This window comes from Acipenser ruthenus, chromosome 32 (genome assembly GCF_902713425.1).
Source record: "Acipenser ruthenus chromosome 32, fAciRut3.2 maternal haplotype, whole genome shotgun sequence".
Classification (NCBI taxonomy): Eukaryota; Metazoa; Chordata; class Actinopteri; order Acipenseriformes; family Acipenseridae; genus Acipenser; species Acipenser ruthenus.
The window spans coordinates 12,325,208-12,350,625 of NC_081220.1; the positions used below are offsets into that span (position 1 = coordinate 12,325,208).

The window sequence follows — 25,418 nt, forward strand, 5'->3', positions numbered from 1 at the left end:
ATGTTTAGTGTTGTTGTCTATTTATTATTAATTTATTTAGCAGACGCCTTTATCCAAGGCGACTTACAGACTTACAGGGCAGCAGTGTGGAGTAGTGGTCAGGGCTCTGGACTCTTGACCAGAGGGTTGTGGGTTCAATCCCCAGTGGGGGACACTGCTGTTGTACCCTTGAGCAAGGTACTTTACCTAGATTGCTCCAGTAAAAAAAAAAAAACCCAACTGTATAAATGGGTAATTGTATGTAAAAATAATGTGATATCTGTATAATGTGAAATAATGTATAATGTGATATCTTGTAACAATTGTAAGTCGCCCTGGATAAGGGCGTCTGCTAAGAAATAAATAATAATAATAATACAGAGACTAGGGTGTGTGAACTATGCATCAGCTGCAGAGTCACTTACAATTACGTCTCACCTGAAAGACGGAGCACAAGGAGGTTAAGTGACTTGCTCAGGGTCACACAATGAGTCAGTGGCTGAGGTGGGATTTGAACCGGGGACCTCCTGGATACAAGCCCTTTTCTTTAACCACTGGACCACACAGCCTCCTCCTTATTTGTGGACCAGCGTGGCAGTCTGTGCCCTAGCTATCTGGGAACTGGGGCAGACAAGGGGAGATGGTGTTATTCGGAGGGGGTTAGGAAGAAGGGGTGGGATGCGTATTTTTGTGACACAGACAGCGAGCGAAGAATGAGGTGTGCTGCCCGCCGCGGAGCGCAGTGACAGGCACACACAGGCGGGCAGCGTCGGGGAATGGGAGGGGGAGTCGAGGCTGGGTGGAGCGAACGGCGGCCAAGCCCTGCTAGACAGACTGATTGCAGCAGAAGAGCCGAGACGAAAGAAAGAAAACAAGCGAAAGGAGAGAGAAAGGGGTTGGGCCGGGGGAGGAGCTGCGGGAGAGTGGGGGACTGTGTGAAGGGAGGGGGGCGGCGGCAGAGGGTGCCGTTGTTCAGTCTGTCTCCAGTCTCTTTGTTTCAGACTCGTCTTTTGTTAGTCATGCCGAGTTTGCTGGTTTTAGCAGGGATCATGAAGAAGAATGGGGGCTACGGCGGGACTCTGGCCGGCTCTGGATTTGGGACTGAGGGGCTGCTAGTGCCGCCGGACGAGGAGGAGGACTCCCGTGCCCTGAGGGTCGCGCTGGGCCAGCTGTCGCTCCTGGGGCTCGGGGACACCGACGACGGCGGCGGCGGAGGAGGAGGTCCGGGGGGAACCAGGGCACAGGACCGGACTAACAACAATAACCACAATAACAACCACCACACCGGCGGCGGAGGAGGAGGAGGAGGAGGAAACGGCTGCGGGGAAACCGGGCTTTTGTCAGGGAAGAGCAAGTTATGCGCCCTGTACGAAGCAGGGTCCGGTGAATGCAAAGGAAGGGGCTGCAACATTACCGAGTGCGTCCCTGTGCCCAGTTCCGAACATGTGGCCGAAATAGTCGGCAGACAAGGTAATGAAAAAGACAATAAAACACATGTTTTTATCATTAATGCTGTAATAACAGACATACCGAGTACCTGTTAAGTTCTGGGAAGTGGTGGCTATTGTTTTGGAGGGCGGTTTGTTTTGCTCGAGAGGCAGCGGTGTTGTAAATAACCACGCTGCCTCTCTCTCAAGCAATAAGTGTTATAACTCCCTGTTAGTTAAACTGCAGACAGAAATGCCGCTTTGTTGGTTTTTTTCCGAGCTCTGTGCGGTTGTTTTTCACCGTGTTGGTTGCACCCCTGGCCGTGCCGCACATTCACATTGAGCAGCGCGGAGCACCCATCTCTTTGTCATGCTCGCTGTGTTATACTCGGCACGAGTTTATGGAAACTGTCTGAACTGAAAAAGGAGTCGAAATTCAACACCGAAGACGCCTATCTATCCGTGTATTTATACAGATAGAAAAGGCCAGGTTTCTTTCTTATATGTTTTTTTATGCGGGTATACTCGAGTCGACCCGTTGTTTGTGTGCAGTCTGGGAGCGGGGTATTGTTTGGGGAACAGCGTGCTCTTAAAATGTGGACAATGGTAACCGTGTCACCGGCTCTTAACGAACAACTTGAAACAGCATCCACGTGTTTTTTTACGCAATTTATTATCGTTTATAAAGATAAACGAGGTTAAGTTGGCCTTGACTTTGTGTTAAGACGTGAAATAATAACCCAGCAGCATGTTTAAACACACCCAATATGCGTCAGACTGGGATGCTGCCGTGGATTCAGTTTGAACTCAAACCCCACAGTAAAAGCTGACACACCATTCTTCAAAGTCTACAGCATATGCAGTTCACCTCACGTGAAATATCATTCCCCGAATAGACATTTAAAAAAACATGCTGTCGGTTTTACTAGCCTATTGTAAACTGAAGCCAGGTTAACTCCAGTTTATCTTTTTCATTAAAATATCCCTGCCCACTGCATTTTGCTCCCAGATTATATTATATATATTGCATAGCCTCCCCACCCCCATCTCAGTTTAATTCTTTAAGAGGGTCTGGTTTCGGGGGCCACACAAGGGAGCCAGACGGTCACAGAGCCCCGTCCCGCAGTCCTCTTTCATCCCCCTCTCTCACTCACTCTCAGTGGAGCTATTCCCCAAAGAGAGCAGTCACTCGCTATGCCCTGGAGTCAGACATCAAGCCCTGCTTCCTTATTAATTTATAATTTTACAGACGCCTTTATCCACGGCGACTCACAGAGACTAGGGCGTGTGAACCATGCATCAGCTGCAGAGTCACTTACAACAGCGTCTCACCCAAAATACGGAGCACAAGGAGGTTAAGTGACTTGCTCAGGGTCACACGTTGAGTCAGTGAGTGAGCTGGGATTTGAACCGGGGACCTCCTGGTTGCAAGCCATTTTCTTTAACCACTGGACCACACAGCCTTAAGGAGTGTGGCTGTGTGAGTGAGTGTCTGTGTGTGTCTCTTGGTGTGTATTGCTGTGTGTGCATGTGTGTCTGTCTCAGTGTGAGTGTGTGTACATATTATTTTAGATATGGCAAATCCATCCTCTAAATGAGAGCTACCAAGGCTTTTAAACTTCTGGTATTTTTAGACATGCATATAAATTCTTCAGATCTAGAGTTACCACCACTGCTGTGTCCTGGTTCCAAATTACTGCATGCTGTGAAGTTCAAATTCACCCCTAATGGTACTAACTCAATGTCCTCTCCTCAGCACTAGGGATGTTGATGTTAGCACTGCCCTGCTGAAGATCTTTTGGTTCTTTGCTTGTATTTGAGACTGTATTTCAAAGGCAGGGCTGCAGGTGGAAAGCTGCTGTTGCTGTTTTCTGGTTCCTAATCACCGCAGGTGTTGTAGTTCAGACTCATTCCAGTAGTCTCGCTGGATCATGTGCCTACAGCAGAAGCACTTTTATCAATAGCAATGCATTTGCATATTTTAAATTAACATAGAAAAACAAGCCCGAGAACTATGATTCACAATAGAAGGGGAGAGAGGGTTCCTTGAGCTGAGCTGAACTTGTAACCCTGCACTAGCCAGCACATGCATTGGTACTAGTGCTAAAACCAGCCTGATCAGGATGATTTTTAAGGCAAACTGCACCAAAAAGTGCATCTTCCCAGCGATGAGGTGATATAGTGGACATAAATCAGGAGAACCGCTTATCCGAGTGTGGTGAAACCTGGTAAGGACATTCTTGCACAAGAGTTTGAGAATATCTGGATCTAGAGTATGTGAAGTTTGTCTCTGTTTCTGCACTGCTAGGCCAGGGAACAAAACAGAAATTGAAACCGAAAAATTAGATTTAACCAAATAACTTCTTCACTAATCTTATCTTAATGTTTATTTTTTTTAGAACCCCAAACTGAAGTTTTATTAATGCTTTTTCTTTCTGTGTTATTATGTATTTCTTTGTTACAGTGCAAAATCCAGTGGTACTAAAGATATGTGATTTATGGAACACTCTTTTGCATGAGAGGTTCTCGTTTGTGAAACATGTATATATAATTATTATTATTATTATTATTATTATTTATTATTATTTATTTCTTAGCAGACGCCCTTATCCAGAGCGACTTAATTGTTACAAGATATCACATTATTTTTTACATACAATTACCCATTTATACAGTTGGGTTTTTACTGGAGCAATCTAGGTAAAGTACCTTGCCCAAGGGTACAACAGCAGGGTCCCCGACCGGGGATTGAACTCACAACCCTCTGGTCAAGAGTCCAGAGCCCTAACCACTACTCCACACTGCTGCCCTAATGTACAGAGGTTCACTGTTCATCTGACAGACAGGCCTTATCATAATAGCAGACAGTATTATATTCAAGCCGTTGCATTCAGGGAAGTATGGTTTTTCTTGCTTTTGATTTTCCTCAGTGTTTAGTTTGGGGTTCCCTGTTTAAAATACTTTTGATAAGGGATCTCCAAACAAAGAGAATTTCACGATCTGGATCATTTAAAATAAAACATCCCAGCTTACCTCCTCTTCTCTGCCTCCTGCTACAGGTTGCAAGATCAAAGCTCTCCGCGCCAAAACCAACACCTACATCAAGACCCCGGTGCGTGGAGAGGAGCCTGTGTTTCTGATCACCGGCAGGAAGGAGGATGTGGCCCTGGCCAGGCGCGAGATCATCTCAGCGGCCGAGCACTTCTCCATGCTGAGGGCCTCTCGCAATAAGCTGGGGGTGAGCTTCGCTGGCTCCCCGCCCAGCATGCCGGGCCAGACCACCATCCAGGTGCGTGTGCCCTACAGGGTGGTGGGGCTGGTGGTGGGGCCCAAGGGATCCACCATCAAACGCATCCAGCAGCAGACCTGCACCTACATCGTGACCCCCAGCCGGGACCGTGACCCCGTCTTCGAGATCACCGGCTCCCCAGGGAACGCGGAGCGCGCCAAGGAGGAGATCGAATCCCACATCGCCTTCCGCACTGGGGGGCTCCACGATCCCAACAACGAGAATGACTGCCTGCTGGAGAACCGACTGCACCAAGTCTGGGGGCTCCAGGGAAACCGCAGCAGCTACCGACAAGACAGCGGCCTCCCCGACCCCCTGTACAGCGAGGACCCTGCCGAGCACGCCAGCGACAAGTCTTATTACCCCTCCAGCGACTGCTGGGGAGACCCGGAGTACCCCAAAGCAGTGGCCTTCTACCCCCAGCAGCGCTCAAAGAGCTTCGGAGGCCTGCCCCTGGCCCTGGGTTTGCAGGATCCGTGCGGCGCCGTTGGCACTCCCTCAGCGGGGCACGCCCAGGCCCGGCGGGCGCACAGCGAGCCCTTCCCCAGCCGGCTGGGTCCCTCCCCGGGCTTGCCGGTTCCGAGCTCCCCCCCCAGTGCGCGGGACTGCATGACCTGCTTCGAGAGCAAGGTGACCGCGGCCCTGGTGCCCTGCGGGCACAACCTGTTCTGCATGGAGTGCGCCATCCGGATCTGCGAGCTGGCACACCCCGAGTGCCCTGTGTGCCACACGCTGGTCACACAGGCCATTCGGATATTCTCTTAATTTTATTTTTTATTTGTTTTTTTAACCCGCAAAAATATTTTTTTATTTCTTCTTTTTTTATATATTTTGTACTTTTTTTTTTAATAATTACAGCTTTTTAAAAAATCGGTTCATTTTTTTTTTAATACGCAGCACTTCTAATGATGATGATGATTATAATTACTGTTAATATTCTGCTCTGTGAACAAACAGCGCAATTGATGTGAAAGCTGTTTTTCAGAGGGGGTGGCAGCAGTTCTTATTTGATAGCAGCTCTTCTTGCTCCTATTAAAACCCTGACTCGATCAAAGCACTCTGCAACAGTAGCATCAGTCCCAGATTGTAAAGTAGTCACCCCAGCCAAGGCGCCCAGGTCCTTCTCATTTTCTTACACAGGGTACCGCTAGACTGGGCGTCTTGGGAGGGACTGACCAGGGACTTGACAGGAGCTCTTGCTAGCGTTTTCAAATCCCTCTTTACTGACACCCCTGCATGGTATTGCAGTGAGAGCAGCGGGAGTTTCTTATACTCCCCGTAACTTCAAAAGCTCCTCGAGAAGGTTTCGGCTCAGATCTCCGTCGGTGTAATCCACTGCTAACGATGGTCTGCTTGGTGTCTTGGAGGAAATGCAGCGGCTGTTCAAAACTAAAGCAATTCCAAACCCAAATCGAATTATTACATTATGAATGTTTAAAACAGGTTTTAAAATGTGAGCAAGAACAAAAAATACCATCTGAACACTCCGCACTGAGGCCAGCACTCCTATCACTGAGTTTGTAAAACCTGCTGCCTTTAGAGAGAGAGAGAGAGAGAGTGTGTGTGTTTGAGTGCACGTGTGTGAGGGGAGGGGTGATGGCACTATTTTGGTGTGCATTCTATCTACGCTACCATTCGAAGTGTCGACACACAGAGTACCAGATTCAAGAAGCTCTAATTCGTGAGGTATTGTACGCTTTTACAGTCAGTTTTGATGGAGTCTAGATAAGTTTTCAGAATAGCAAACTTCGTTATCTTGAGTGGTTTTTTCTTACTTGTCATTTTCTGTGTCTGGCATCACATCTAATAGAGCTCCCTGTCATCTGAACCCCAGTAGAGCTCTCGAAATCATGTCTGAATTCACCAGAGTGCAACCGTTAACATGAACCCCCTGTCGAATGCAAGAAGTATAACATCTGTTCTATGTGTTCCTGCATCCACAGGGGACAGGTTAATGCTTGCACTAGGGTGTAGCAGTTAGACAGGATTCTGAGAGCTCTACTGAGGTCAGAGGGGTGCTTCTAGCTTTTTGAAAAAGTCAGGATGTGATGACTGAGGCAGGGAATGATACAAGGTGAATCCAAAGAAGAAAAGGTAGTATTTAATTTCCATTCTGAGTTCCTCTTGGAGAAGGGGGGCCGTTTTGTCCCAGTACAGTCACTCTGCCTTTTAGTGTCGTCGCTCCACCCCGCCCATCACCAGCATTCAAGTCAACAAAACGTACTTAGTTTTTATTTTGCTGTGTTCGAACAAAAGAAAAACTGCCATGAATTTGGGGGAATGTGTCATTGAGCTAACTGTACAAATCAGGCTCTTTATGAATTGTTTCTAAAATAAAATAACAGAATTATAAAGAAAATGAAAGATAAGCACCTTATTACAAACAAAAAAAATATTACAAATGTTGTTATTAACCAAACCGACCACTGATGGTGACTTCTGAGTCCACTTCAAGTGTTGATATATTTGAAGTTGTCTCAAATTCAGATTTACTCATAGCAAGAGCCTGGCGTTGTTCTAAACAACCTCTAACTCAGTAGTTGAAGATGATGTCCCTTCTATACAAATTACTCATTTTCAAATGAAAAAAAAATATATATATATTTATTTTCCTTTATCAGAGTTTCCCCCAAAAAATAACTTTCACTCTGCAGACCTGAATACAGAAAGATAACTAAAGTAAACCAATCTTGTGTTTTTCCATTTTGATTCCTTCTTGGACTACCTAATCTAGCTAGATCAGGCCAAGAGGTGTATCCCTTTTTCAGTTCTTAACCCTAACCCTTTTACAGTTCCCTTTCTGTAAAGTGAAGGATCATTCAAATGATGGCACTTTTATCTTTTGAAAGTTCCAAATAACAAAAAAAATAAACTGTGATAAAGATGTGTTTGGAACTTGGTGCAGTGTTAGCATTAAATATAGTGGCGCCATAACTCAGATTGAATTTAGGAAATTGATGCTGAAAGAGTTTGTATGCTGTTAAATTTGAGGGGAGGGGCCCGAGCAAAAGGGGGCGTGGTAATGTCGTCCCCGCCCCCCCGTAAAAAAAAATCAGGAATTCCATAGATAGTGAAGTAAAAAGAGGGCACTCATTGAACTCCATTGCATCTGTTGGATAACACAATTGCATTGCATGTTTCTATTTGAAAATCAGTCATTTAAAAGGGGAGCTTTGTAGGTAGTTTCCACCTCACCACGTAATAGGGGGAGGTAGGAATATACCATCATGTTGAACGCGGGGGTGTTTTAAATGGAATTGTCAGGCCGTGTTCACTCTTGTTCGTCCGGTTAGGGAGGAACAAAGAAGCTGGCTAGTTTTGTTACTGTGCCAGTTCCCACTAGTTTTATTTTTATATTCATCTTAACTTGCACAGAGCCGTTTTGCAATAAAATCAGATTTTTACAACAGCCCGTAAAATCTATAAAATAAATGTATCGACGCGCTCAAAACGTTCATTAAGCCCTTAGAAAATAAAGTAATAGATCGAAAACATCCATCATTGATTTGATTCATAAAATAAATACATACATTAAAAGCAATATATTACAGCGACTTTTAAAAGTAAAAATAAATCTATTTCTGTTTTCAAAGCACATAATAATAATAATAATAATAATAATAATAATAATAATATTTAAAATAATAATAAGAAAGTGGGTCAAATAGTTCCTTGTAAAATATCCTCAGTATTCGGCTTTATTGTTGTTTTTTTCCTGCATATTGTAGAATTACAAATCTAGTTTTACATGCACATAGGAATGGCTGCAGATTTGCGATCTTATTAAAGCTGTCGATATAAAACCGCCTTTGCTGTGCAAATTATTCCCCACCTTTTCCAGCGTGTGCGGCGCGAGCCTCACGGTGCAGTGCAGCTAAAGCGTTTCGGCCGCTCCTGACCCGATAACTCGCTGCATACACACAGCGCGGGACAGAACCCAAATGCAGAACAGGGGAAGCCTTTTCAGGCTGCGCCGTGCCTGTTTCCAGACCGGCTTAAAACTCTAAAATAAAGGAACACAATAAATAACACCAATACAAAATAATAAACCAAAATCCGTCGAGTTTTTCAATGAGCTCCCGTCTTTCTGTGCGGTAGCTATTCACAATGTCTTTTTCGACCAGAGCTTCGTCCACACTCGGTACCGAATGCAAACTGGGGCCAATTTGGTAAAATCTCGAACAGGAGACTCCGCCTGACGTCATCTCTTGAAAAAAAATCTATTTCCATACAGCTGTCGGTTTTATTGTCGCAGCGTGCAGAAAGAAGCGAGGCAGGGCGTGATGAACTGCATTAGGAAAGGACGTTCCTCTTTACTCGTTTCTACAAACTCGTGTTTCTTTAACCAGTGTTGGGTACGTGAATGATACTCTGCTGAAAAAGGCTATCTCGAGTGCGGTGCGTTATTCATTTTCAATGCTATATATAGTTGTAGCAGCGCTGAAAGTTTCGGCTTGCTACGAATGATTTTGTAGCTGTCGGTGTGCAAACGAATGATCAAAAGTCAACCAAACGTATTTTAAGACGTAGCGTTTATTAAATGTTTATTTCCATCTGGTAAAATGTGAAAATGCTTTATTATTATGGTTACCGGAATATCATTAACGTTTAGATATAGTCAGCTTTATCACAGTGTGTATTTTATGTATGGTTGGTTTTGCAAACTTTACAATATTAGTTGCCAAATGACAAAAATAAAAGCATTCAATAAAATAGTTAAACACACACACACACACACACCAAGGACTGAAAAGAGCCAAAGATTTGGTAAAGACATGAAAACTGTAAACAAACAAACAAGGTCAATAGCTGGCATAGTCATGCATGCATACAGAGAACCATTGAGTCCATTAGAAACGTGCTGGTCTAATAGAGAGAGAGCCAGGCCTGTGTGCTGTCCTGTACGCAGTGTACCAGCGCTGTATAACCCCAGCGTGCCTCGGAGACACAACTTACAGACTTGTTAAGCAAGCTAATGCAAAAAAAAAAAAAAAATCTACTAATAAAACCTGTGACTCTCAAAGATCTTAAACATGCATGTGCATATCTTTCATTGAACTGAGCCCATCATTTTCATATTGGGCAGTAAACAGCCAAACTTGGCACCAGTGCACCAACCATTAAAATGTGACCCATACCGGACAAACCAATACATCACCCAGTTATGGTGGTTAATATTCCATTATTGTAATAATCAACCACCTAGTTCTGTAGCATATGATTCCATAGAGGGGGAGGGTGGGCTGCATTTATATAAATGTCATTTAAGGGCTAGCCTATATTCTTAACTAAAATAATTAAGAAAAAAAACTTATTTATTGTAATCCTCTACTCGCAGTGAAGCCATTTTAAAATGTTATTTCACACAGAAGCTTGTATTAAGAGTTTATCACATGTAGAATAGGCTATGGGGTTGGTGCAACATGCTGAAGACCGTTGTGGCTTTATCAAGCACTTGTTAAATCTGCAACCAGCTTGCTTATGGGATCAATCGAGGGTGTTAAAGATCTTGAGAGACTTCTGGTGAAATGATTGTCATTGGACTGCTGAAGTTTCTTTTAGTGTTTCTAAATGGAGTGTTTAGTAGTTAAGGACGAGGCGTTTAAACCGCTGATAGAGTTAGAGAAGGATCTATAGAAGATATTAAGGCAAACCAGCTCTAGTTTTAACTATTTTTGGCGGTTTCACTGCAGTTTTGGGTTCATCTGATTTTCAGTATGTTGCATTTATAGAAAGCAACTTAAGAGGAACATTTTCTAATTACAGTTTTTAAATTCTATTTTGCTAACATGGGTTATTTCATATGAAGAAACAGTCAATGTTATTTATGAAAAATTAAAATATTTTATTTATGAGCAGTAACTGCTTGAGCCATTTGTTTTTTAATTAAAAGATGACAATGAAACGTTAATATATTTCTAACAAAGGATGCAGGTTTTTAGTAAAAGTTCTGTTTACAAACATTGAAAGAAAGAATCGAAACAGACCCTTTATTTCTTCCTTGTGAAAGGGGGAGCGTGGTGGTGTTTTTAACCGGTGGTGAGATCAGGTCCTGTGGGAGCGGGGTTCTGCTGAATCGGGAGGGAGTTACAGCCTTATCATAGAACAATACGAAGAAACACGAGCTGTCCCGTCCAGTCCGAAGCAGCTCAAAATATCAATAATAATAATATTGGTTGAAAAGATTGCGCTTTCGGGTTTTACTGAATATGCAATTTATCGCAATAGGATTTCTACACACAGCGCTGTATTTTGTCATTTCTTATCGACCTATAACCAAGAACATGTATTTTGGGAGGCTGTAAAAAAAAAGTCTTGGGCCCAACTTAACAAATATGGTTGACATTTCTTTCAAACTTTCTTCGTAGAAAGAAAAAGTAAATGCAACTTCTGCCTAAACAATACAGGGATCCAATAGGAACCCTACCGGCCTCACTGCGGCACTGTGTGGTTACACACACGCACACACCTTTCAAAACAAATGGCCCTATTGGAGCCAATCCTGATTAGCTGTTGACCAAGAAGGAATACATTGATGCGCCTTATATACCACAGCGCCCCCTGTGGTCGGTGTAGAACAGTACCCGCTGTGCAGTTGTGGGTATGTTATATTTAAAAAAATGAATGAGCAAGCTAACTATTTCTATTAAATAACTTGAGTATTGATTTTTGGATGTGTACACCCCTTCAGAGAACCAAAAAAAAAAAAATACTGTATTTATCTATAAATAAATTTTAACTCTTTAAAAGGTCAATATTTGTTAAAGAAAGAAAGCTATTTCCTAAAGCAGATTGTAATCTTGTATTCCCCTTTCCCAGGTGTTTTTAATTTTCATTACTATATTATCTTTAATACTTGCGCTCCAAGCCAATAACGCATCCGTTGGTTCATTTATATATTAAAAGCAGTGTGTGTATAATATAGGTCTGGTTACGTGTATATACACACACAGCGTACCATGCAAAAACATACATCTACTACATCTGGAACTATTTACCTAGGATCTATTGAAATTCAAAAACATGTGCCGGAATAAATTGTGTAAATTTATGTGTAAATTCTTTCAGTGCGTTAAAATGACCTTATCTTTACAATGTAGTTTTTTCCAGACTTTGATACACACACTATGTAAGAGATGTATGATGAAATTCACAGACCCGCACATGCTTCATGTTTCAATCCCGTCTCTTTCAAATCCAGTGAAGTGAAGCGGGACCATCAGATTTTACCCGAAGTTCCTCTACTGTGGACACCGGGCTTGTTCTAGATTCTCATTGCGGGCGGCCGCTGGGGGCCGGAAGAGGAAAGCCAGGATTTGAGAAACCGGGAGAGTGCGGTGCTAGTCATGCCTCAGGTCGGGCAGGGAAAGGAGGCCAGCTACCTGCGCTGAAAGAGGCTGTCAGCATCTCACGCTGTTCAGCTTACCAGCCCTGCTGGAAATGTGAGCAACTTTTTATACAGGTTCAAGAAAACCAGGATGAAGGGCTGAATGAAAAGCTGGTTTTCAAAGTTTTCAAATTCAATAGATTGGATATTTAAGCATTGGAAAATCTTTATTTTGGTATAGCGCCGCACCGCTCTCCCCACGGCCCCGGTTTCTTAAATCATTGGGGTTCACTGCAGTCTGAATGTCTTACTGTCTTGATAGCTTATTAACTCTACCAGCACTGTAGCGAGTTGCACACCAGTCTCATAGTGGTTTTAGCACTAGTTCAGTCAGTATCAAATAGAATCACATTCTTCAATCCAGTCCGTTTGGAAAGAGACGAGGGGTGTAATCCATTATATGCCTTCGTGTTTTGTCTTCTTTGAACCTTGTACCATGTTGTCATGTTGACGCAAGCATGCAACATTACTCATTTTATAGCACATGTAACCTGTGATTGTTTTTTTATATACACACCGTATTATAATTATTACTAGTTTCTTGTATTTTGTTTTTTTAAAAGATTGTTTAAAAACGTATTGTAAATGTTTCTAATAAAAATGAAAGAGCCTTATTTATTAGTCTGTTTTACTTAACTTACAATTGACAAATCATTTAAGAAGAAAACTGTATATTACTGAAATACATCAAATGTATATATTTACAGTATAGACAGAAAATACATGAACAAAAATAAACACAAGATCTACTCTCTACACACAATTCACTCTAGCGATTACAGGAATCAGCAGGAATCACAGCCCCATTACACTGAGCAGAATTCGATTGGTGTTTGATTACAGACTTGAAACTCTTTCAGCAGGTACATAAAGTCAAAACAACAAAAAGCAGCTCTCACTCTGGCTGTTGTAGTGGCCTGCCTGAAGCCTCGCCAATGCTTAGCATGTAAAAAGTACAATAGCAAACAAAAACAAATAGAAGTGTTTACATATTTGATCAGATGATCCCGTTACAACAAAACAGGGATGAGATGAAGGATTAACAAACACAAGTGTGATGACTGCGAGGTACAGAGATTCCCCACATCCCAAACCGAGACCCACAAGCACTGTGTGGAGCTGGAGAAGAAAAAAACAAAACCAAAACCTAACCACTAAAAACGAAACGTTCATCCCTGATTGAATATGCTGGTGTTTACAATCCTCCTGCCCCCAGACGCGTCCTTGTTTTGTGTAAATTTAAAAAAGGTTAACCTGCCTTCACTCGGAGCACATTCTAACAGATCCCTTGATGTTGGGTTTCTCTTCGCTCAAATGTCATTTTAAAAACTTTTTTTTTTTATTTTTTACAAATCCCCAACTTATTTATGGCGTTTGGGATCGTTGAGTGGTTCGCCAATATAGAGTTTTTACCTGCCCGAGTTTTAATCTGCTTTTATCTGAGCTTGTCTAGAGAATCCGAGGTGCCTGGACTGAACAGCCTTCCTTATTCGGTTCTGATCACGTGACATTTGACGTTGAAAGGTCACATTGTCACATGATTTGAATGGCATGAGGAAGGCCGTTCAGTCCTGGCTGTTAGGATTATCCAGATGAGCTCAAAGCCAGGTGAAGGCAGATTTAGAGAGAGAGAAAAAAAAGACTTCATTATTGGAGCAAACTGAACCCAGAATCACTCAGAATGATTAAACACCATAAAATAGTAAGGGGAATGCAAAAAATAAATAAATCAGTTAAAAAGGATTATTGAAACTACTTAATTCAAAACAGTCAGGAATTATAAAGTACAATTTACCAGGAAAGCAAGTGGACAAATGTACTGGCTAATTCCTTCATCAAAACACTGATTTTCTAGTTTGAATTAAAACCCTGCTTCAACACAAGAACCTCCAGCGATGCAGGAAAGCTGGATGCAGCCCACGGAGAGAAACACAAGGAGCTCCACCAGGTACACAGAGCAGACAAAACAATGCCAGCAAATCAGATATAGTTAGGCATCCTTTCTTAGATCCCACATCTTCCTATATGAAAGGGAAGTGCATTTTTAATGCTATTTTTCAGATCTGATTCTCCACTTCTTTGTAAAACAAAATCTAAGCAGTATGAAAAAATGACAGTTGAACGAGTGAACAGAACGTGCGCATCTTTCATATAGGACATGCCAGCTCTACAAAAGGCATGGCAATGCATATTGGGTGACATTCACTGGAATTGTTTTGTTGCTCACTTTACAATGGCTAGTTTCACACGTCCCAGTTTAGCACTTGGATTATGGTACAGAAGTCCAAGATTAGTGCAAATCTGGGTCTGTGAAACCAACCTGGACAAAAAAAAAATAAGTTAGCCAGGAACTTGTGTGCATGTTTAATGACATGTAAAATAAAACCAAAATGCTTGGTGGACCCCTTTAAATAGAAGAAATTAAAACCACCACTCAGATGAGGAAGTTCAATGGAGAAGTCTGTGTCTTAAACTCTTATAAAATACCCCCCCCCAAATAAATGTTGAAGGTACAGTATGCATACAAGCAGAAACCGCTCCGTTAGCAACAGATTTTTTACCTGCCCTACCAACAACCCACAGCTCACACACAGTTTAAAATGAAAACACAGTAAAATAAAGAATGCAAGCCCTCAGCACACGTGTAGACGTGCCCGTGCTGCTCTCAGTGTCGGGGGTCCAGTCGTTACAATGGCCCCTCGCTCTGATTGGCAGGACTGCAAGGCACCGCTCCATGAGCGCCTCCTGGTGGCGCCGTCTCCCAGCCTCACCGCGCCCCGAGGGGGGTCACATGTTCTGGCAGCAGGCTGCCTGCTTGGGCGCCTGGTTCGTGGGCTGCACGGTGATGGGAACCACGTTACTGCTGGGAGCGAAGTCCGAGTCAGGCCGGCCGGACATCTGCCTCTGAGACACAATCCTGTAGATCTCTGTGGAACAAATAAACACAGGGCAAGGTTTTATAGTAAATAAATCTCTATATCTCTATGTGCCATAGGATGGATAGAAATCCATCCATCTATCTATATCAGAGAGAAACTATATTCAATGACAGATGTTTCCTGTATTCTGTGTTTACACCCCCAAACCCGGTTCATGGTGCAGTAACACAGATACACTGGGCTGGTATTGATCAGTTATTAGGATGTCTTAACACTTCAAAATGGCAATAGTACTTTTGAACCATAACAAAAAAAAAAAAAAAAAAAAGAAGAGGGCCAATCCACAAAAATTTATATAAAAAAAACCCACACCACCCAGAGGTACAGAAGTTTAAGTCATTATATGGGTGTCGGCGCCACCTAGTGGCACATGATCAATGAAACAGGTTAAAAAATACCACTGAAGGGACACAAACACTTTATTCCTAGTTTCATTGTCAATCTTGTTTTTGATGTTTGTACGTGTCTTACGTATTTCCTGCCCTCCAGCTGTCTTTAATCAGAGCTGCTTGTTAGATAATGTACTGGCTAAGAGACGACTGCAGTTCTCACTCTCCTCTTGTACATCATCTGAATATCTGATGCAGAAGTGATCACTCAACGATCAAATAGGACAGGTACTGTATGTACTTATTCTTCACTCAAGAACCGCTTGGTGATCTACAATGAGCTGTGGCATTGTGCTTTTGGTCTTGCATCACAACACTAACAACACACACCTCTATTACTATACCATATCCATACACCATGTAAAAAAAGCATCCTGATTCATCAAACACACACACCTCTATTACTATGTGATATCTTGTAACAATTGTAAGTCGCCCTGGATAAGGGTGTCGGCTAAGAGATCGCACTAACCCTTCACACCCTGCAGACTGTCACAGCACAGTATTTAGAATGTATTTTGATCCCGTTCAAACACCAGTGAGAGAAGGTCTGTGTTTGAGGTTCAGGGTCACAGTAAGGTGTGCCGGGTGGCTGAGGGGTTCCACGCTCACCTGTCAGGCTGGTCTGAAAAGCCAGTTCTACATTCGAGGAGTCCAGCGCCGAGGTCTCAATAAACGACAGGCCATTCTTCTCTGGAATGGAAACATTATCATAGTTACTTCAATACAATGTACAGCTATGGCCAAAAGTGTTGCATCACTCTGTAGAATTAACTATCTTCATGAAGTCAGCTGAAACCTGCTGAATAATGTATCGTTAGCATATTGAATTGCATACTGCTTTGTAGTTACCCCACGTACTTAACAAAAAACTGAAAAATGTGATATTTAGTATTTGTATTTAGGCTTCCAGTAGGCTTTTGCAATCATTTTGTAGTTGCTTTGATTACACGATGAATAAAAGATCCAAATTATGTTTTTATATATATAATTACGCCTCAATCCTAAGATTCTAGGGGATGCAAACATTGTTGCTTTAGCTATCCAATCAGCTGCCTACATGCTACTAACAAGCATCTCAGGAACATACAGATCCTGCCAAAGCTGTCCATGCAGAACAGAAGACCTCATGATCAGTTCATTTTCTCTTTACTATTTTATTATAACGTACCGCAAAAGTTAAGTTTAAATGCAGCTGTGAATTCTGCAAATACAGCCCTTCAGATGCTTTACTGAGGCCTCAATATACAATAAGAAAGGAAGCCAGAAAATGACACATTTGTTGGTGTTCTCCTCCCCACAGTGATGATAAAGCTACATGTTGTATGTGTTGAGCTTCATACTCGGTGTGACATTTCACTGGTCACATCGAACTGGACTACCCTCAAAACAGGACGCTTTTAGAATGGCAGCACACCGATTTAGAATGTATCAATTACACAAATACAGCGTGTTTTGATCCCCCCCCCCCCCCCCCCCCAAAGAAAAAATAATTTGGTACTTAATGTGTTAAAGGGGGCACAGTGATAATGTTAGTGTTAGTAAGAGGTAAGAGACTGGATTAGTGTCTGTCTGTGAGTGTGTGTGCGCGTGTCTGCCTGCGTGCGTGTGTTACCGGAGAACGCCCGGGCCTCGTCAGTGGGCACGGCGCGAAGGTGCCGCAGGTCGCTCTTGTTCCCCACCAGCATGATGACAATGTTGGAGTCCGCGTGGTCCCGCAGCTCCTTGAGCCAGCGCTCTCCATTCTCGTAGGTCAGGTGCTTGGCGATGTCATAGACCAGCAGAGCACCCACCGCCCCACGGTAATACCTGCAGGACCAGACACCACAGTCACAGCTACTGTCAGTCAAACACTTTCTATCTCCCAATTCAAACACTCTGCAACCTCCTATCAGAGTGAGACCTGCACCCAGTCCAGCTTCTCAGAACTCCCTTCAATTAAAGTATATTTAAATGCTGTTAAATGAATTGTTCCTCCCTTACAGCTTCATGAACGACTCATTTTATTAAACCTACAGACTCAGGTGTGACTTGCAATTAGTTAGAAAAGCAATCAGTTCATTCAGAGCAGATTTATCAGGGACATGACTGTTCAAACTCCTGCACCTGGTCATTTTAATAATACACCCGAGTTCTGAACCCCAGGGCTGGGCTGCACCAGCTACGTGTACCTTCATTCCTAAGTTAGAACATAAAGTCTCTACTAAGTCCTTAGTTGTTACTCGTTAGTTTATAACTAAGCGCTCCCTTATTTCATGTACTTAAGACAATACTTTGTTAGTTTATTACCATGACCGGTTGATACCAAGTCGGTGAGGTCATCACTACTCGGTAGCCAATTAGAAGCAAGGATATTTCAGAGGGCTTGGTACAGTGAAGAAACATGTACAGACAGGACCTTTAAAACTACCGAAAATAAACCTATAATTTTACGGGAATGTTAAGACTTTTTAGTTTTAGAGATTAATTGATTAAAATTAAAAATCGGCACATTTTTTATGAATTGGACCACTGAGAGGGCAAACTTTATACTTCATATATTAAACCTTCACACTTCTGTGTGTTATTTATAAACATCAAGATGAATTGGATCTATGTGTTACGATTAAAAAAATCAATTCCCACGGCTCCTCCTAGTGTTGTCTCCCTGTCACAGAAAACAGCCAATTCAAGAATATGTTGTACTGGGAATCGCACGTCTGTCGTTATATTCATACATATAAAATATTGAAATTTAAAGTTTTAGGAAAGTTTATAAATTATTGATCAATCTAACTTTAATAACATTACTTAATGTTCTGTGTCCCAGAGACATTTTCAATTCATAAAAACCTAAACTGTCTCAAATACTGTGTACCTTATATGGATAATAAATATAAATATTTAATTATACATTCAAATACATTAATATATAGGAAGTCCTACAGGAAATCTTATAGGAATCCTTCAGAAATTGAAAATTCATATAGGAATGATTCCTATAAGATTTTTATCCTATTAAATCCTGCAAGAAACCTTAAAATCTACAGGATTTAAAAGGACATCCCATAATTATCAAGAGGACGTACGCGGTCTTGCAGGATTCACTGACAATGAAAACTATGAACAAAATAATCTTCAAAAGAGAAGCTCACGCAGGAAAATTTGCTGTGTCCTCTTGTATTTTGATTCTACACACAGCTTACACCTCCCTAAAGGCATGCGTGAATTTTAAGCAACAACTAAGTCTTACATTATAACTATCACAGCTGGTGCAACCTGTGAAAAGTTAGTAAAAACTTACACTTTAACTAGGCTAAGTAAGAACTTACGCACAGCTGATCGTGACTGGGTGCAGCAGCAGGGCTAATGTGGGTTTCTAACCCTGCTCAAACTCCTGGCTCCTGATCATTTCAATATTAATAATAATAGACTTCACTGAGGGGAGCTCTGAACCCCAGGACTAGGTGCAGCAGCAGCAGGGCTAGTGTGAGTTTCAAGTCCTTTTGTTCCATCACCAGTCAGTTTTTCCTCTCAGCAAGTGTGAGCGCCAAGGCCAATACAACACTCCCTAGGGGGGCTCAGCCAACTCAACAGGCCACTCACACACACATTGTTACACTCTTAATAACTAAATCATGTCTTTCCAAGCTTCCTTTAACTGAATAAGCAATTCTAAATATACCATGCTGACACAACGGATGGTTTGTCTAGCACTTCCTGGCACTAATGTTACAGTAAGGTAAGAAAATGGATATGAAAGCCTTGGTTAGCACTCTCTCCAAGGAGGAACAGTGATAATTATTATTATTTGTTTATTTAGCAGACGCCTTTATCCAAGGTTACCTACAGAGACTAGGGTGTGTGAAATATGCATCAGCTGCAGAGTCACTTACAACTACGTCTCACCCGAAAGACGGAGCACAAGGAGGTTAAGTGACTTGCTCAGGGTCACACAAGGAGTCAGTGGCTGAGCCGGGATTTGAACCGGGGACCTCCTGGTTACAAGCCTGTTTCTTTAACCACTGGACCACACAGCCTGCTAATGTTCTAGATAACGGATCCCCCCCCCTGCCCCGGCACTCACGCGGACGTGATGGCTCGGTAGCGCTCCTGCCCGGCCGTGTCCCAGATCTGTGCCTTCACGGTCTTGCCCTCCACGTTGATGCTGCGGGTGGCGAACTCCACCCCGATGGTGCTCTTGCTCTCCAGGTTGAACTCATTGCGGGTGAAACGGGACAGCAGGTTAGTCTTCCCCACGCCCGAGTCTCCGATCAGCACGACTGGGGAGCGAGACAGACAGACAGCAAAACATGCCGTGAAAAACCAGAGCCTTCAAACAAGCTTTACAGGATCAGGCAGCCTGTTAGTACAGCAACAAGCCTCATACAAGCCTTCAAAAAACAGTCAGGATGACTACACACTTCATAGTGCTGAATTTAGAAATGCTAACACAAACGTATTGAATTCAATGCCTAGAGTTTCAACCACAAGTCTTTCTCAAGGTCTTCAACATAGTTGCTTTAATTCTTTAAGTGTATAAATTTGCAGGAAAATGTGCCTTAGTTACAACTGGCTGACTCAGCATTACCAGAAAACTGCTTTGCGTTTAATAGAGTATATAATGAGAGTCATTACTTGTATTGCTGTTTCATACATTTTACAGTGAAACCTGCTCAATATCACTCCTGTCAATCTCCCTTCAGGTTAGTAACCCCACAATATACAATGGGAGTCAATAGGGACAGGCACCTGATTATATCACTTTGGTTACCTGACCTGATCAGATTTATAAAACTGATTTCCACCACACTCAGTATCACTTTGGGAAAGTGAACATGAATATTCAGCTCGTTTTACATCCAGGTGCCTTAAGGCCGGAGATACAGGCAATTTTTTCTCGGCAACTCAAATTGACCAAACGTCACTAACAGACAACGAGAGAGAATAGACCACTGCTCTATTTTTATCAATTCAGTTGTTTCTACGTGCTGTGTGTGTTCAGCCAACGACACTGCATTATCTAATCACCTGATTTCGCTCTGCATTTTGATAAATAGGAAGTATGGCTGCAGACAAGAGGACACATGAGGAAGCTTTGCAGTTGATCGACTTTTTTTCAAATTTCTAAAATTATTCCAATTACTACAGCAGCTGCAGAAACATGTTTACCGCAAACAGGGGTCGACTTAAAATTGCTTAAAATAATTGTCAGTTTTCCAGTGTGCATGTGGCACATTTACAACAGCAATTCAGTTGTCAATTTTTGTAGTCAACTAGAATTGACAATGAGATGCTTGTGTATATCCGGCCGAAGAACTCACTTTTTGAGACAATGAAGACATGTGACCGTGTTAAAGCTTAGAGTTCAGTAAAGGTGACTCCACATTGCACAGGATGTTGTGAACGATAACCACAAGAGAACACAGTGAATACATTAAAATCACAGTCTATAAATAAGCAGCTTTGAAGGTCACTTTATTACATTTGTATTGCACTGCCCTGCCTTTATGTTTGCAATCGCTCGAGCGCTTCAGGCTTCTACTGCTGCAATATCGCGGCATTTCCAGTCTCAATCGGCATGAACTTGTCTGGGAGCTTACTGGAAATCCCGAGGACCTTCACTGACCACCGCCCCCTCATTCCAATACACACGACCTTGCAATCCTGCCATCCCCTCATTCCAATACACACGACCTTCCAATCCTGCCATCCCCCTCATGCCAATACACACGACCTTGCAATCCTGCCATCCCCCTCATGCCAATACACACAACCTTGCAATCCTGCCATCCCCTCATTCCAATACACACGACCTTGCAATCCTGCCATCCCCTCATGCCAATACACACGACCTTGCAATCCTGCCATCCCCCTCATGCCAATACACACGACCTTGCAATCCTGCCATCCCCCTCATGCCAATACACACGACCTTGCAATCCTGCCATCCCCCTCATGCCAATACACACGACCTTGCAATCCTGCCATCCCCTCATGCCAATACACACGACCTTGCAATCCTGCCATCCCCCATGCCAATACACACGACCATGCAATCCTGCCATCCCCTCATTCCAATACACACGACCTTGCAATCCTGCCATCCCCCTCATGCCAATACACACGACCTTGCAATCCTGCCATCCCCCTCATGCCAATACACACAACCTTGCAATCCTGCCATCCCCTCATTCCAATACACACGACCTTGCAATCCTGCCATCCCCTCATGCCAATACACACGACCTTGCAATCCTGCCATCCCCCTCATGCCAATACACACGACCTTGCAATCCTGCCATCCCCTCATGCCAATACACACAACCTTGCAATCCTGCCATCCCCTCATTCCAATACACACGACTTTCCAATCCTGCCATCCCCCTCATGCCAATACACACGACCTTGCAATCCTGCCATCCCCTCATGCCAATACACACGACCTTGCAATCCTGCCATCCCCCTCATTCCAATACACACGACCTTGCAATCCTGCCATCCCCTCATGCCAATACACACGACCTTGCAATCCTGCCACCCCCTCATTCCAATACACACGACCTTGCAATCCTGCCAGCCCCCCTCATTCCAATACGACCTTGCAATCCTGCCATCCCCCTTATGGCAATACACACGACCTTGCAATCCTGCCACCCCCCTCATGCCAATACACACGACCTTGCAATCCTGCCATCCCCTCATTCCAATACACACAACCTTGCAATCCTGCCATCCCCTCATTCCAATACACACGACCATGCAATCCTGCCATCCCCTCATTCCAATACACACGACCTTGCAATCCTGCCAGCCCCCCTCATTCCAATACGACCTTGCAATCCTGCCATCCCCTCATGCCAATACACACGACCTTGCAATCCTGCCAGCCCCCCTCATTCCAATACGACCTTGCAATCCTGCCATCCCCCTTATGGCAATACACACGACCTTGCAATCCTGCCACCCCCCTCATGCCAATACACACGACCTTGCAATCCTGCCCCCCCTCCACGCTCTACAGACAGAGCAGGAGGGGTTCCACACTCTAGAGCAGCAGTGAGATGCTGTACACCAGGCCCATACATTGTGACTCGCATGAAGGAAGTGAGAAACAAAAACTGAAACAATGGCATCAGTGAGCCAGTAGACAAAGCTCAGTTTGAATAGTGCAGGGGGGGCACTCCTGGCCCTGGACAGCCGCAATCCTGCAGGTTTTCTGGGTATCGTTAAATCATTAACGGCTAAAAGACTCAGGGGAAAAAAGTTAAGTGTTGACGAAGTAAGAAAATAACCATTTCACTTCAGTAATTCGGGTGGAATGAAAACCACAAGACCCTGCAGCTCTCTGGGACCAGGGCTGGCCACTCCTGGAACAGTTTCACAGAAGGATTGTTTACCACAGATCAAACTGTTCAAAGAAGCAGAGGGCTTCAGCGGGCATGTCAGTCACACGCGTACCCCGTCAAGGACATCAGTAACAAACATGACATTATATTACAGGGGGCAGAACCAAGGAAACCAGCCTGTGCCCTGTGTGTAGAATAGCATACATACTCAGAGGTGCCATGAGCAACCAGGGCCACGGTCCACTGCTGCGTTACCAAAGGAAAACACCTCTGTCTAAATCAAGTCAAGAGAATCAAGATATATAACAAACAGATGGAGAAAAACATGTTCAAAACGGCACCTTTAAGACATTTCACGAGGGACAGCCTCACAAGAGATGATCCACGTGGACCATTGTGAAGACACTGCTGACCAAGGTCAATATTGTTACAGGGAAGGAAATGCGACTCCATTTGGATAGCAGTTTCATCCACTCCAGGTTTTACTATGATCTAGATTAGTCTCAGTGTATATACAATAAGCTCAGATGTGTCTTATTAAATTCTACTAAAACCAGGAATGGATCAAACTGCTGTGCAATGGGGTCCTTATTTCCATCCCTTTTAAGCTATCACAGTATCAAATCCCTTCCTTGCTCTAATCTCGGTCTGTAGTTTGACAAAGAATTTAAACACCTTTAATCAAATTTAACATCTGGAAAGTGTTGTACATTTAACACAGTAATTGGCTCTGGGAAACCGCGCCATCTGCCCCCTTTACCAATGTGCAAACGCAGCTTTAACATTACGCAGACCACGTCAGGTATTTAAGACAGATTAATCAGACATGTACAGGGAGGGAAGTCAGTCAGCACAAGTGTGTGCTGAATGTGGCAGGTTCTCTCTGACGTCCAAACGGAGTGATGGTGTTTTCATTAGGGTGGGGTTTTGTATTTCTGTGCAAATTGACTTTAAACAATGGCCTTATTCACAGAATGAACCTTCTCCGCTCCGCAGCATTGTCCGCGCAGTCTGTGTGTGGTTTGCAGTTACTGAGATAAGAAGTCATTGTGGTCTAAACATTGGTCTGCGGTATTTATGAAATCCGCATTTTTTTTTTAAACACAGATTACGAGGCTCACTTACAAAAAAAAAAACAGTAACAGCGTTCTTTAAAAATAAACGCGACCTAGTTTATAAAACGCTTCGTTTTGTAATTCTCCTGTGATTACACGCGATTGCTCAACACAACGTATTGCAATCGGCATATCCGTAGTGCAATGCAGAGTAAGGCTCCCATTTTAGATTGAAATGACCATGCTAGAAAATACAAACCGGCTTAAAAATGAACATAATATCTGCGTTATTATTATACCAAAAACACGCACACGTCTATACTGACACCAGTTTCAAAATAACCCTCGATTTACTAATTCACAAGCTCTTTTTTTTAGTTTTTGAACGTAGTAGCAATAGGACCGTGGCTCCAATTTTCGACAAAATGAAATAGAAACCACAATATGGTAATTTACCGTTTATCTTCAAAAAACAGATACAAGGCGAATTGAGAAAATACGTCAAAACGCATTCCGCGTCATTACGTCAATGTAAAGATTTGCATATAAAAAGACGACAATTAAAAAAAACACTTTAAAAAGTGAACTTACTTTTAAACAGATAATCATATTCGTCTTCTCTGTTGCTCATGTCCTTCCTTTTCGATAAATATTCTGTAAGTAACTCGATTCAATGAGGATATACCTCGGACCTGATTGAGTTAATCTTGTTTACCTCACAAAACTGTCTCCGAACCTCGCCGCTGCACTTCCTTCAAATAAACTCTTCAGTTCCGCGAATGACTCTTTCTTTTTTTTTTTTAATTGCTACAAAGGTCGCCCTTATTTCTCAATGACCAGGCTACAGAAACTCCCTAAACCAACCGTTTTCCTGCTTTGAAATACAAAACCGACTCTCCAAACAAACTTCCTCGACCAACTTCAATGGTTTTCTGTTTCCGAACAACGTAGAACTCGTATTCCCCGCCCCCGGCTTCGCTTCCCGTTGGCTGGCTGATCTTACGCACCTGTTGCGAAATGCTCTCCGATTCGTTACATCTTACGTCATTCAAACCGTATTCACCGCCCTCGCCCCGACCCTTTGATGATGTCATAGATCGATTTCAGGTGTGTTCCGACGGCGAGCCGAACGAGTTTTAAAGTGTCCTCCCTCACTCCGGGCGTGGAGTTTCTTTTATGACGAAAAATCGGTCGATATTTTAAGAAAGAAAAGCATTCCTCAGTAAAAGACCTGTAATTATATTACTTTAGGCTGATATGTAGACGTGGCTATACCCCTGCTCAACCACACCTCTTCCACCTCCCAGTCCCTCAACTCTAACCTCTAGGCCACACTGCTTCCCTCCAAGTTCCTAACTTCTAACCACTAGGCCACTCTGCTTACCTCGCCCCAGTTCTGCAGTGGTCTAGTGGCTAGAGCTGAGGAATTGGGAGGTATACAGCATGGCCTAGTAGTTAGAGCTGAGGAACTAGGAGGTAGACAGTGTGGCCTAGAGGTTAGAGTTGAGGAACTGGGAGGTAGACAGTGTGGCCTAGTGGTTAGAGCTGAGGAACTGGGAAGTAGACAGTGTGGCCTAGAGGTTAGAGCTGAGGAACTGGGAGGTAGACAGCTTACAACAAAAAAG

The 25,418-nt window shown here is 43.2% G+C and overlaps 2 protein-coding genes across 2 annotated transcripts; one reads left to right on the forward strand and one right to left on the reverse strand.

Moving 5' to 3' along the window:
• The first annotated feature begins 909 nt into the window (after positions 1 to 909).
• LOC117395613 (RNA-binding protein MEX3B) lies at positions 910 to 12,696 on the forward strand. Its single transcript, XM_033994618.3, has 2 exons — positions 910 to 1,449; positions 4,466 to 12,696. The coding sequence occupies exons 1-2, from the start codon at positions 999 to 1,001 to the stop codon at positions 5,458 to 5,460; spliced, it is 1,446 nt and encodes a 481-aa protein (XP_033850509.3). The 5' UTR covers positions 910 to 998; the 3' UTR covers positions 5,461 to 12,696.
• LOC117965154 (ras-related protein Rab-11A-like) lies at positions 12,694 to 24,771 on the reverse strand. Its single transcript, XM_059006273.1, has 5 exons — positions 24,385 to 24,771; positions 19,477 to 19,672; positions 17,026 to 17,219; positions 16,023 to 16,103; positions 12,694 to 15,009 (listed from the first exon to the last, which is right to left on the reverse strand). Exons 1-5 carry the CDS (start codon positions 24,422 to 24,424, stop codon positions 14,870 to 14,872), a joined length of 651 nt encoding a protein of 216 aa, XP_058862256.1. The 5' UTR covers positions 24,425 to 24,771; the 3' UTR covers positions 12,694 to 14,869.
• Between the last annotated feature and the right edge of the window lie 647 nt (positions 24,772 to 25,418).